Source organism: Salvia miltiorrhiza, chromosome 3 (genome assembly GCF_028751815.1).
Source record: "Salvia miltiorrhiza cultivar Shanhuang (shh) chromosome 3, IMPLAD_Smil_shh, whole genome shotgun sequence".
In the NCBI taxonomy this organism is placed as follows: Eukaryota; Viridiplantae; Streptophyta; class Magnoliopsida; order Lamiales; family Lamiaceae; genus Salvia; species Salvia miltiorrhiza.
This window is the reverse complement of record NC_080389.1, coordinates 10108172-10123464: the sequence shown is the minus strand read 5'-3', so window position 1 is coordinate 10123464 and position 15293 is coordinate 10108172. Positions and strand designations below refer to the sequence as shown.

The following is a 15293-nucleotide window of genomic DNA, read 5'->3' as shown; positions in this document are numbered from 1 at the left end:
TAGAGGTTTTTTTTTAATGTAAATTGGATGGAGGGATTAATGTGTCACATTAATTTGTTGTCAATTGTATATAGACAATATATATTTTTATTAATTTTGTACAAATTGTTTAAATTGTCATATGAGCATCATCTCATCTGAACCCTATAAGACCATATCATCATCTAAAGCCCGAAAGATGACATCTAACGTTTAATTACCAAACTTTTGAGCATCATCTTCTCTAGACTTTGAAATACAAAAAATGAACTTTTATGCGTCAATTTTTTTTACATCACTATCTGGAGCTTCAAAAATCAAAGCTAACTTGTGAGATTGTATGATTTGGAGCTTGTAAGATCACAACTAACTTCTAAACATCATTTTGTATGGAGCTTGAACTTGACAACATTTTATACATTATGTGTTGACTTCTCATTTTTGGAAGTGGCCTATTGAATTGAGACGGAGGGAGTACAAAATAACTTATTTTATGACCAAATTAAATTGAAGAAATAATTTATTTTTTAAAAATTAAATTAATTAAATTATATACTCTCTATGTCCCATTATTGTTGGTCCATTTTTCTTTTTTTGGGATGTCCCATTAATAATGGTCTGTTTCTACTTTTGGTAATAATTTTACACTACAAATAATGTGGCCTCACACACCTCTACACACTTTTACACTACAAACTCATTCTCCTAAATACATGTGTGCCCAAAAAAAATAGGCCAACAATAATGGGATGACAGGAGTATTTAATTAAATAAATTTAGTCAAATTGAATTGACAAAGCAATTCAAATTGTATTAATCTCAATCATTCCGCCAATTAAAGATTATTATCATCTAGAGTAAGAGCTTCTTCTTATACTCCCTCCGTCCCATTGGGCTTGTCCCATTTGGTTTCAGCACAGTTATAAAGAAGAGTATTATTAGTGTTTTAAGTGTGTAGGTAATAAAGTACTCTATAAAATTGATAAAGTAGGAGATGAAAGATGATAGAATAAGAGAAAGAATGTAATAAAATGATAAAGTCGGAGAGATAATGTAATTAAGAATTCTTATTGTTTAGCTAATTGTTACAATTTATAGAAATGAGACAAGGTCAGTGAGACAAACAATAAAAGGAATACATGACAAGATCAATGGGACGGAGGGAGTATAGGTTTTATTTTAGTGAAACCTCATAAAAAAAATCAATATGAGATGAGGTGATATATATGAACTCTTCACTCGATGGAGATTATTATAAGTTTGATACAGGATTAAAGATATCAAATATGTTTTAACATCATATATATCCTCAATTCTTCTTTATCTAAATTCTTCATTTATGAATTACTAATTTCATAATTTACCTATTATTATTATTATTATTATTATTATTATTATTATTATTATTATTATTATTATTATTATTATTATTATTATTGATTACAATGGACGAAACTGGAATAAATAAATTTTTTAGACATGAAAAATATATTTTTCTTCACGATACAGATAAAATGTATGGATATATTTTATTAAAAACAAAAATAAAATTTTAACTATTTTGTTACACGTAAAATAATATTTTGTTTTAAAGTAATCAATTTATAAAATTTGTGCCTTATTATGCAAACATGTGAATCAATGATCGGACCTGTTTATAGTTTACATACATGTGCATGTCTCAATTCAAACCCAATTTAAAATTAATTTTACTAAAAATTGAGAAAATAAATAATATATATATATATATATAGGGCGTGGTTCTAGAGAGAACTACATTATTTGTGAGAATGAGAGAACCATCACATCTAATGCATTCACTGTAAAAATTAATGCATTCGCTGTTAAAATTAATGCACTAAAAAAAATAAAAAATGCTCCCTTCAGGATTCGAACCCAGGTTCTATATTCATCTAACAAGATGATGCATCCACCGTAGATCTTGATGATCGAATGGCTGAAAATGGTTCTCAGTTTTTTTTTTATTTATGGTTCTTTCTTGAACCTCTCCCTCTTATGGCTGAAAATGATCGAATGGCTGAATATATATATATATATATATATATATATATATATATATATAGGGTAGGGTTAATATAAAAACCCCTCTTAAGATGAAAACTAAGAACCAATTTAAAGCCATTGATTTAAATAAAATAGAGAGTTGAGATTAAACTACAGATGCACAATTTCAATTGCATAGATGCACAATTTCGATTTGCTTGAGTATTTTGCATTATTGGTTTCAATTGCATAAATTGCATATTTTTTAAATGCACAGTAAAATATAATAGATGCACAGTTTCTTTTGTTGACTAAATTCTAACCATTAGATCTAATATTTAAAAGGTCAAAATTAGGCTCCTAGTTCTCATTTTAACAGAGGTTTTTATTAGAACCTCTTCCTATATATATATATATATATATATATATATATATATATATATATAGGGAATAGTTCAATGGAGACCACTCCCCTATATAGAGAATGAAGACCAAATCAGAGCCATTGATCTCACCAAAATCAATGAATCAGATTCATCCGAATTCTTCAAGTTTAGGAAATCCCGTAAATTTCTCATTTTCCAATTCTGGGAACCAACGAACATTATTATGAACTTACGAATATAAGTATGTTTATTTGTATGTTCATTTGTATTTATACGAACATATCGACGAACATTAGTATCTTCATTTGTTTTATATACGAGCAGATCGACGAACATTAGTATGTTCGTAAGTTTATAATAATGTTCGTTGGTTCCCAGAATTGGAAAATGAGGAATTTACGGGATTTCCTAAACTTGAAGAATTCGGATTAATCTGATTCATTGATTTTGGTGAGATCAATGGCTCTGATTTGGTCTTTATTCTCTATATAAGGAAGTGGTTTCCATTGAATCTGACCCTATATATATATATATATATATATATATATATATATATATATATATATATATATATATCATGTATATATATACACACACGATTAGAATTCGAGAGGGATTTTGTTGCTCTTTTTCCCGATAATCAATTAGGTTCTAATTAATATTCCTTTTGTTTATCTAATTCTTTGATATTGGTGATACATAATGGAGTTAGGGTGTTTTTTAGGACAGTAACATAGATTGATTTGGAAAGGGGTATTAGCTTATAAACACGTGAACTTTATGCATTTTCTAATTTTGCACCTCAACTTTAAAATCTGCCTATAAATATCCGAACTTTGTATTCTTTCTGATTTTGTACCCGACGAATTTTTATCCCCAAATTGTTAATGAAATGACAACCGGATTGAGAGAGAAGTTTGAAGTTCATAACGAGGCAAATTGTCAATATGAAATTTAGGACATGTAACTGTAGATTTGGGATGTCAATTCGACTGTCATGTTAGCAACGATTTGAGGATAAAAATTCGTTGGGTGCAAAATCAGAAAAAATACCAAGTTCGAGTATTTATAGGTAAATTTTAAAGTTGAGGTGCAAAATCAGAAAATGCACAAAGTTCGGGTATTTATAAGCCAATACCACATTTGAAAATTAGGATAATAACTTTCGGACATGTAAAAATAGGACACTAATTAATAAGTGTTGCACCCGCAGAATATTTCTCGGCCAATTATCAAATTTTCGGACTTTTTCAAACGGACCAAGCACATAACAACTCGCACGGAGGGGTTGATTATGTGACAAGCATATCATTTTTACGGCTCCAAATAGGATGTCATGTGTTTGGTCCGGTGGAAAAGTCCAAAAAATCGATAATTGGCCGATAATTGTCCTGCGGGTGAAAAGTTTATTAGTTAGTATCCTATTTTTACAAGTTCAAAAATTATTGTCCTAATCTCTAAATCAATCTAAGTTACTGTTCTAAAAAGCCACTAACTCTACATAATGTAAGGTCGAGTCCAATAGGCTTGCGATTTTTGCCTTGGACTTTTTTTTTCTTCATAAATTGCATATGTAAATAAAGAAATTAATGGAGGACTCGAACCCAGGACCTTAGATCTTGGGCATTAACATCCAACTGCTAGGCCAACACACACATACAGATTTTTTTCTTTCTTTTTGCAATGTGGTTGGACTTGAGGGATTGGGTCACCAGGCCCAACCCACCCCGATAGAGGGTTTAAGTGTTGTTCTTGTTTCTCATTTTGACCCCTACTCTTCCATTCATAGTCAAATTCTCTTTTCCCTGTGCAGTTTTTTCCCGTTTTGACGTAAATAGTGGGCCGAATGGGAGGCCCAAATTGGTGGACTGAGTGTGCCGATTTTAAGCTATAAATTAGAGCCCAAATTTCAGTCCAACTACCTTTTTTTAATAGAGCTCATTTCTCGATCCATCAACACCTTAAATGCCCAAGTGTATCCAAGCCCAACAAAAACACAGCATTGCCTGGTGGAGTGGGGGATTTCAAAACCATTAACATCTAGATCTATCTCTCCCTCCCTACCCAAAAGGCAGACCCTTTTTTTTTTTTTTGTTCCATTTCATGTAAAACAATCTCTCACTTTCTTCCTCTATTCTCTCGATTGCAATTGCTAAAAATAATGTCTATAATAGCAAGAAGAGACATATACGAGTTAGACATGGAGCTGTGAAACAACTATTGAAGAATGGAGTTATATCATTGGACTTCGTGAAATCGGAGAAAAACATAGCAGACCCATTTACAAAAAGAGTTTCACGAACTCTGGTGTTGGAAACTTCTAAAGAAATGGGAGTGAGATCTTTGACGTGAAAGGAATATGTTGGACACCTACTGCGGGTCAAACTAAATTGTACTTCTTTCATGTTCATTGGTATATCTATTTTTTACATCGATTGATTGGCGTAAACCATAGCCTTTTAGGGTGGTATGTACACTATATTACTTGGTGTACTTGATGGTTTTATGTGTTGAATAAAACTTTCCATAGCCATTTTTGGTGGTCCTAGTATGAGACGGACTTGATGGGAGTTGTATGTTGATTGAGGTTGAGCAATTGGCTCTAAATGATTCGGTAAATTATTTGTGATGTGCTATTGAGAAGCACTTGTGATGAATCACCTAAATGAGTGTGGAGAATTGGCCATTTCCTATGAAACTATGTATGGTTTCTAGAGCACTCATGAGATCCCAAGGTGTTTTGTGTGGCCATGGTGGTTGTATGTATCAGGGAGACATTTGAATTTTAGGGAAATCACGTGCCGTGAGATATTGTCACAAGAATTCGCTTAGTTCAAGATTTTAATTCACTTTTGTGGAATTGTGTGTCAACTTACTTCACTATATATTAATTCAAAATCGAAAGATTATTGATGCTTAAGTGATGAACCTTCTAAGGAAAATTCGATTCTAGGCGAGCCAAATCAAAGGGATTTTATAGGAGGAAGTCATAACATAACACAACATACCCCTAGGAATAGGGTGCAAGGTGAACTTGAAGGAACAAGAATTGCTAGTCCTTTACCAAGGTTGGACCTTCCTAAATTTTATGGCACGCAGCCAAGGTTATGAATATTAAAGTGCGAGGAATATTTCAAGTCGATTTCCAACATACATGAACATCAAATGGTGGCCATAGGCTCTATGCACTTTGAAGGAAAGACGGCACAATGGTTCCAACATGTGAATCATACTAATATGAATTGGGAACAATTTGTGGGTCTAATCTCAGCACGATTTGAGGTATTGAAAGAAGCCTTATTAAATATATTTAGCGTAATATCTAATAAATTAATATATATTCTTCTAAATATATAATATTTCATTATAAAAATATCCTTAAAATAAAATATGTAATAGAAATATAATAGATATATAATCCATATTTTGTACCCAAAATATTTTTTATATTAGTATAGATTTTTTAAATTATTTTAATACTCTATCTGTTCTGTGGAGTGTTGGCCCAATATCATTAATTCCCCAACCCAAACCCAAGCCCAAAATCCCTCACCCTCATTTACCCTAAGTCCAAATCAGTCTCACCCTTTTTTCACTCTCTCTCATCCTCCGCCACTCTCACCTCTCTCCCCCCCGAGACCCTTCCTCTCCCCCGACCTCTGATCTCCTGATCTCTCGAGCTTCTCCCACCATTAATAGCTGCCCCCTTTTTGTCTTCCCACAAACCATTTACTCGACCCCTATTAATCCCCGCTGCTTTGCTTTCCATTGGAGGAAGTTTTACACACTGTTTGACCGGAAGGCTCTGCTATTCCTTCCTGAAGTGTCGCCGGATTCCTGTTCGTGGTTTCCTGATTGGTGACTGTGTGTGTGAACCTCGCTCCGATTGATTGCATGTATCGCCGGATTCCTGACTATTGGATTCCTGTTTGGTGATACACTGTGGGTTTGGTGACTGTGCAATTGAGATTTGAGTGCCGATCTGTTCTCCCTGCTCCCCTGAGCCTTGATCATTGAGCTGCTGGAAGAGCCGAGCTTACTGTGGGAAAAATCTGAGCCAAAGTGTCCCGAGGGCACATTTTTCCCATCTGAAGTTTCTCTGAATCTCTTCTTTCTTAATCTTTTTGAGTATTCTGTTGTTCCTTTTACTTGCTGGTTTTTCCTTGGTGTGTTGCAGGTATTAAGAAGTAAAGAAGAAGGAGAAGAGACGAGAATTGGACTGTGACACTTGAGTGTCGAGTGAAGGCGGCAGGACGATCGGGAACCAAGAGGTGAACCTCCGGCTAGGCGAAGATACCCAACAGTGGTATCAGAGCTACGGTGACCTAGCCAGGGCACCCTCCGACCGCACCTCCTTCACCCCGCCGCCCCTTCGGGCTGCGCCGATTCGCTCCCGACGAGCAAGGAAAGAGGTAGGTCCGGCCTCTCCCCTTCCTGGGAAAGGCGGCTCTGGTAAATTGGCTTGATCTGGAAACTCCTAGTCATTAGGATTGGTGTTGCCTGCTGTTTTTTCTTTTTTACATGTTCTTTGTTTGGTCTTGGTATCTTGCGATCCTGTTGTTTCTGTGCTTCCGCGTTGCTGTGTGTGCTTTCTATTGTTAACCATTGGCATTCAAGGCCTGTGATAGGACTATTTTGTGACGGTCCAGTTCGTCTGGATTCTCCTTTAAAAGGTCTCCTCGTGCGAGTACTCTGGAAAGCAAAAGAGAAAGGGTTAACTTTTAGAGCTCTGCTTGGTGTGTACGTTTCTGCTCTGTGGTCTGTGACCTATTACTCTATTCAAGTGTGGTTGTTGTGGCTTTCTGTGAGAAAGTGTGTTTGCCTAAGTGTTGCATCTGTGCTCATCATGAACAATGGATATAGGCTTTTGGATAGAAGTACTCCTGGGTTTAAAACTTGCATCAGTATGGATATGTTTAATGAACTTATCTTTCCATGTTTAACTGAATCCTCACATTCTGCTGCTCCAAGTGAAGTGGAGAATCTGAATGTTGTTGATCAAAATAAGAATGAGCTTGTGTTTACCCCCACTGTTCCTTTTGAGGTGGATCCCCAACCCAATTTGGATGCAAACCCTGAGGTTGACATTGAACCAATAATGCATGATGAGCCTGGACTTGAACATGTTATGAATGAACCTAATAATAATGAAACTTGGATACTTGTGGAACAGCCTACTGAATGTTCTGTTATTGAGTGCAAATTGTTGTTTAAAGACAAGCATGAAACTGATAATGTGAGATATAAGACAAGACTTGTTGCCAAAGGCTTTACTAAAAGGGAAGGCATAAATTACAATGGAATATTTGCTCCAGTTGCAAAACTGAATTATTGCAAGAAAACCTTTAACTTAGATCATGGTTAAAAATCTAGTCTCTGTGTTTATGTGTGGCAAGTTCAGCCTCTGTGGCTGCTTGTCTCTTCCTTGGTTTTTTCTTTTTCTGCATGATGAGTTTTTTTTTGAGTGTGCTTGCCCTGTTTTTACTCTGGTCCCTTGTGTGTCTGCTCCGCCCTTGTTGTTTGCCTCTTGTTTTAGTTTGTCTCTTCTGTGTGTGTCATGTGTGATGTTGCTTGAGTGTTTGTGTTGAGTGTTGTTATGTCTTCAATGATAACCCTTTGGGTTTGAGAAATGGTGATTTCCCCTTGGGTTGGTCTCTGGTGTTGAGACTGAGATTAATATGCATAATATTTTTCTCTCCCTCTATTGTCTTGTCTTTGTGATAGGATGATAGTAAAAATGGCTGTGATGATAAGCTCAATTCAAAGGCAGGCTCTTCCCTGGTGACTTAATGATCATTGTGCCAAAGGTGGAATGTGGAGTGTTGGCCCAATATCATTAATTCCCAGCCCAAACCCAAGCCCAAAATCCCTCACCCTCATTTACCCTAAGTCCAAATCAGTCTCACCCTTTTTTCACTCTCTCTCATCCTCCGCCACTCTCACCTCTCTCCCCCCCGAGACCCTTCCTCTCCCCCGACCTCTGATCTCCTGATCTCTCGAGCTTCTCCCACCATTAATGGCTGCCCCCTTTTTGTCTTCCCACAAACCATTTACTCGACCCCTATTAATCCCCGCTGCTTTGCTTTCCATTGGAGGAAGTTTTACACACTGTTTGACCGGAAGGCTATGCTATTCCTTCCTGAAGTGTCGCCGGATTCCTGTTCGTGGTTTCCTGATTGGTGACTGTGTGTGTGAACCTCGCTCCGATTGATTGCATGTATCGCCGGATTCCTGACTATTGGATTCCTGTTTGGTGATACACTGTGGGTTTGGTGACTGTGCAATTGAGATCTGAGTGCCGATCTGTTCTCCCTGCTCCCCTGAGCCTTGATCATTGAGCTGCTGGAAGAGCCGAGCTTACTGTGGGAAAAATCTGAGCCAAAGTGTCCCGAGGGCACATTTTTCCCATCTGAAGTTTCTCTGAATCTCTTCTTTCTTAATCTTTTTGAGTATTCTGTTGTTCCTTTTACTTGCTGGTTTTTCCTTGGTGTGTTGCAGGTATTAAGAAGTAAAGAAGAAGGAGAAGAGACGAGAATTGGACTGTGACACTTGAGTGTCGAGTGAAGGCGGCAGGACGGTCGGGAACCAAGAGGTGAACCTCCGGCTAGGCGAAGATACCCAACAGTTCACAAAAGTTTAACACTTTTGTCATTTTGGGTGTCCATCAAAAGTATGACACTTTTCTTTTTTGAATATATACCCACATCTTTTCCTTATCTTTTATCCTTACAAATACCCCAGTATATTTTTCTCTCTCATATTCTCTCCTTATACTTCTTTTTTATCATTTCTTACAATTTACCCATCCATTTTTAAAATATTAGCTTTGAAGCACTTTAGACTGGGGCCTCATTTGAGGTGTTTAATGGAAGTTTGAGGTGTCCAGTTGTCCCTTGTTGAATTTTATTTGTACCATTTTATATTTTATTGTTGTACGTTTAAGAATTTTTATCTCTTCTACTTTTTTTATATTTTACTATCCTACCTTTAAATTGTCGGCCACTAACTTAAATAATTAAGCTCAGTTCCTTTGCATAATATGGTGACTTTAATGGCATATTTACTTTATATTTTTTTAACATTTTCTTGGGGACAATTATTAAAGATGTGCCTTATCCACGAACCAAATAATATTTAATATTGTTTGGGTAATAATTGTGGTGGTTATGGCACTATCCTTCCCAAAATGATTTATTACTTAAGCCAAATACCTAAATTAATTAGATCAAACAAAATTTAACAATTTTATGATCGATCGACATGGCAGCGGAAGCAGCAATCTCATCTGCAGTCGAACTGCTCGGCGATCTGCTCATCCAGAAGGTTAAATCCCTGCGAGGTGTCGAGGGAAAGGTGGAGGCGCTGAAAATCGAGCTCAAGAGGATGCAATGCTTTCTCAAAGACGCCAACAAAAAGCAATTTGAAGATGAGAGCGTGTGTAATTGGATCTCGGAGATTAGAGAGTTGGCTCAAGATGCCCAAGATACGATCGAGATGTTCCTTCTCAACGTTGAGAGTGCCAAGAATTGGGGGCTCTTCAAAAGATGTACAAGCTCCCCTAAGCGTATGTACCACCTCGACAAAATTGGAGATGAGATTGAGTCGATCCGAGCTACGCTTGATGCCATTGACAAAAGCCGTGAGAGGTACGGCATCAAGGATCTCGGAGAGGCAGCCGAATCGGCATCGAGATGGGAAGTCGAATTGCGGCGAAGGTTGTGTCCTTGGCAAAAGGACGAACATCTGGTGGGCGTTGAAGATGATGTGAAAAAGCTGCTGCAAGAATCGATTCTGTGTGAGGAGAAGAAAGGGCTTTCCATTGCGGTGTTAGAGGGCATGGGCGGGATCGGGAAATCCACAGTTGCCCGGGAAATATACAACCACCCCGACGTCGTTGCTGGTCCATTCGACTGCCGTGGTTGGGTTGTGGTGTCGAGTGAATTTACGCCACACGAGACGATCAAGCAGCTTATCTTCGACCTGCCAGGCTCTGAGAAGCAAAAACTGCGTGAATTGGAGGAGTCAATGAAGGACAAGCTATATCTACTACAAAAGCTTAAAGAAATGCTTCATATGCAATTGGAGGGCAAATCATATTTCATAGTTCTCGATGATGTTTGGGAGAAGGAACATTTAGAATCTTTCATCGCTGCTTTCCCAAGTCAACAAGGTAAATCATACAACTTTTCCTATTTTGTTTTATTTTATTTTAAGTGATATTTGCGGCAAAATACACGAACTTTTAACAACTTCTAGTTTTTCCTATGACTTTTAAAATTTGAAAAAGAAATACACCACCTTTCAATTTTTTCTGATTTTTCTCATGGATATGAAATACCTCAAATAGAAGTTGATACCTAAGCGTGAGGAATAATAAATGTGACATAATAAAGTCAGTATATATCTGTGAATTGAAAATCTCTCACGCTTAAGTATCAAAAAATCTAAATCAAAAACACCAAAATTAGCTTCTATTTGTATGCACTAAAGCATTTACTTTGGCTAGTATTAATTAGAGTTTGTTCAATCCAATTGGAGCATATATATAATTATTTTTTATCAATTAATTTAGAGTTTATTCAATCCAATTGGAGCATATAATTATTTTTTATCAATTACTTTTTTTTAGCTAATAACAGATTGATATATTCAAAATTATTGTATATAATTTTTTAAATTTTAAAATTTTTGAAAAAAAAAATAAGTATAATTCATAATATTAGTATTTAATAATTTTACTAGCTAGTAGTTTAATCTTATGCAAAGTCACGAACAAACATAAAATCTAGCAACTATAGGTTTTCATATAAAATTTACTTCTTCTTGATTTCTTGTTCAGTACTTGGGACACTTGGTTAATAAAATTTTGTTTTGATAACTTATATTTTTAAATTTAGATGAGTTCTTAAGAAACTACTTTTTGAATAATTTTTCAATCATATCCATCGTCACCAGTTCTATAAGAAAACTTTAGCTTAAAAGTTATATTCAACAACTTCAGGCAAATTCTCATGTACATCACGCGGTACGTACATGCGGCCCAGTCTGGGCAAGTTCGTTCCGATTGACCCGATCGGCCCGGTTTGATTTTTCTTTTCCTTTTTTTGGCCCAGACCTACTTCTGCCGGTCCGACAAAATATCATTTTCTTTTGTTAAAAGTGTCATTGTATATATTAAAACTGTTATTTATAATGTATCATATATTTTTATACAAATTATCATTTATTTTTATAAAAAATTATTTGCGAAAGTATTATTTGCATTTAAGAAAAATATCAATTGTTGTTAAAAAATTATCATTTTGTATAAAGTATTATGTGCTTAATTTTATTCGTTATTGATAAAAGTGTCATTTATCTTCTATACTAATGAAAAAGTGTATTGAGCACAAAATATAGATTGCATCCCTATTATATATTTTATTTTAAGGATAATTGTGCAAATTATATATATATATATATTAGTAGAATATATATTAATTCATTAGATATTACAATAATACAAAAATATATTACTTAATTATAGTTGCTTATCCAAAATCTTATATATATAGGGACAGGCTAAAATAAAAACACCTCTTAAAATATAAAATATGAACGATTTTCATCCCTTGGATCATCAAGATCTACGATTGATTCATCACCTTGTTGGATCAATTCATGGTCCCGAGTTCGAATCCCATAAATAGCAAAAAAATTATTTTTCGCAATTCATACATTTACACAACGATTCATACGTGTTCTACATAGAATTCATATATTTTAGTCAGTTTTCATTTTATAGGTTAAGATGTGTTTATACCGAATATATATATATATATATATATACACACCACTAGGCGTGGTATCTAGAATTCCTAATTTGGAATTATATTATCAGAGAATATATATATAAAATTTGTTTATTTTAAGCAAACAATATTTATGCAGCAGATAAATACGAGCCTTGGTATTCAAAGGCTTTTAGGCTTTGTTTAGCTCTATTTAATTTATAAGTAAAAATTTCGTACGTAACGAAATCGTCAAGTTCTGGATTTTCCAGAACACTTTCAAGATAGTTTATAAAATTATTAATGCATTTTATTTTTTCTTTTAATTTTTTAAAGTAATTAGCACAATTGCTATTTAAGATAATATAATCATATGGAATATAGAAAATATTATTAAATGCTAAAGGATTTAAACTCATAACAAATACTTACATATGAAGATTTTCTTCAATACTTCACTCGAGCAAAAAATTTTACAAGATGTAGAGACAGAATACAAGAGAAAGCTAACTTATGCTTCTATCAAGTGATGCCCTTCAACTGAGGACTTACAACCCTTTTAAAGCAAAAAACACCCGACAATATTCTACAAATTTCAAAAGCAAATATACAAAAGTCAAAAAGTGAATAGTAAACTATTAATATACATCATTGCATGCGTCATTACCTCTTTTCAATGCCATTCTTTATTCATGGCTGATGTCTTCAAGTAAAAATTTATTAAGATCGCCATACGGATCTTGAGCTTCTTGGAAGTCTTCATTGTCAAGCATTTCTATATCGGAGATAAAATTTTCTACCGTTAATGAAGAAGGAGTTGATGTTGAATTTCCTCCTTTGATCATTTCTGGATTTTCTTTTCCAAAGACTTCTTTCCATAAAGAATTAATTGAATCTTTATCCATTGTTTGGAAAAGATCTTTAAGCAATGAATTCTTTGAAGGGGTCTGATAATTCAGACTTCTCTCAATTATTTGGGAAGATGATTTAATAGAGAGAATTCATCTTCTGTCAAAAGTTCTTCCTTCTCCAAAAAAGTCTTCTTTTGGCCACCATTTAATAAGAATTCTTCTGACCAAGAATGACGGATAGAATTGTAACTCACTTTTATCCCTTTTTTGAGTTTGAAGAACGTAATCCCATCTTAAGATCCATGGAATAAAATAATAATTTGCAAATTGCAAAGTTGTTTCAAGACTTTCAAGGTTATTATTAACCTCTTGGAATTTTTTCCAGATAAGTTAAATTTTCCTAGGGAATATTATTGGTGATACCCCCCATGAAAAGAAAAATATGGAAAATCATTGTGGAATATGTTGAGTAACATCCTCGAGATCAAATTTGATCCACCAAGAATATTTTATATTTTTGTTTTCATATATGAATAAATTATCCCAAGCTTTAATATAGTCATGAAAGCTATAAAAGTTTGGGAGAGCTTGATATGTTTCAAGCTGTCTACTTTGATAAGTAGGCAAACCCCAATTTGATGAAGAAAGAATTTTCTTAATAACACATTTTGAATAGGCGTATTCGCTACCACGATCTATGTGTTGAATTTCAACAGATCCAGTTTCAATGAGAATTGCCTCAAAATATTCTCTGCTCTTTTTACCAAAAATTGGTAAAATATCTTTATTAAGATGAGTTTGAGCCAATTGAAATGGAGATAGACCTTTTAGATCTTTTTCAATTGGGCAACAATTAATATACCCGGAATTCAGATATGGGCATCTAATTTCTTCTTTAGAACCCTTTTGAAGAAATATCGTATTTTGATATAATTGTATATCATATGTCATATCATCATCTTATAATTCTTTATTAGGATCAAAATTTGTAAGACTGATTTATTCTTCTTTGGCAGGCTTTTTAGCCAGAATAGTAGACTTTTTAGTCGTTTGATTAGGATTTGGATTTTTTCCCAAATTCGCCATTGGTCTTTTACCCATCGCTCGTTGTTTTACAACGATCTTCCAGGCTTCTTCCCTGTAAAAATTCTCGGGTTAGAAAGTCTGGTAATGAATTTGATTTTACCAGGATTTCTAACCCGATAATTTTTGCAGGGAAGAAGCCTGGAAGATCGTTGTAAAACAACGAGCGATGGGTAAAAGACCAATGGCGAATTTGGGAAAAAATTCAAATCCTAATCAGACGACTAAAAAGTCTACTCTTTTGACTAAAAAGCCTGCCAAAGAAGAAGAAATCAGTCTTACAAATTTTGATCCTAATAAGGAAATTGAAGATGATGATATAGCATATGATATACAATTATATCAAAATGTGATATTTCTTCAAAAGGGTTCTAAAGAAGAAATTAGATACCATATCTGAATTTCGGGTATATTAATTGTTGCCCAATTGAAAAAGATCTAAAAGGTCTATCTCCATTTCAGTTGGCTCAAACTCATCTTAATAAAGATATTTTGCCAATTTTTGGTAAAAAGAGCAGAGAATATTTTGAGGCAATTCTCATTGAAACTGGATCTGTTGAAATTCAACACATGGATCGTGGTAGCGAATACACCTATTCAAAATGTGTTATTAAGAAAATTCTTTCTTCATCAAATTGGGGTTTGCCTACTTATCAAAGTAGACAGCTTGAAACATATCAAGCTCCCCCAAACTTTCATAGCTTTCATGACTATATTAAAACTTGGGATAATTTATTCATATATGAAAACAATTTTTTTTTTTTTTTTAGACAAAGAAGGGGACTTCATTAAATCAAGAATGAGAGTTCACAGCAGCAGGAAGAACATCAAAAGAAGACAAGCAACACAAAGAACTAAGAGCAAAAGAAGCTAAAGAATCAGCAGTGGAATTTCCTTCACGTGGCGTCCAGCTGAACGCTAATCGTTGGAACGAACCTTTCAATAAGTGAATTTCTTCGAGGGTGTCACCCAGGTAGGAAAGATCTCTATCTTGTCGAGCGAGCATCCAGTAGAGTTGTTGACAATCCGTTTCTGCAAACACCTCCCGCACACCCTTCTCCCTACACAGTTTAAGGCCTTCAAGCAAAGCGAGCGCTTCCCCCTCCACCACTGAAAAAGCTCCTCTCATAAAACCAAACCTGCAACCCATCAGCTGACCATCCTCTTGCCTCAGTACAGCTCCAATCCCAACACCCGATCCCTCCTTCATAGCAGCATCC

The 15293-nt window shown here is 34.8% G+C and overlaps 1 protein-coding gene across 1 annotated transcript; it reads left to right on the top strand.

Annotated features, from left to right (window-relative positions):
- Positions 1–9475: 9475 nt before the first annotated feature.
- Positions 9476–11763, top strand: LOC131017480 (putative disease resistance protein At1g50180). The gene is made up of 2 exons (XM_057946227.1): positions 9476–10539; positions 11371–11763. The coding sequence occupies exons 1-2, from the start codon at positions 9630–9632 to the stop codon at positions 11454–11456; spliced, it is 996 nt and encodes a 331-aa protein (XP_057802210.1). The 5' UTR covers positions 9476–9629; the 3' UTR covers positions 11457–11763.
- Positions 11764–15293: the final 3530 nt, after the last annotated feature.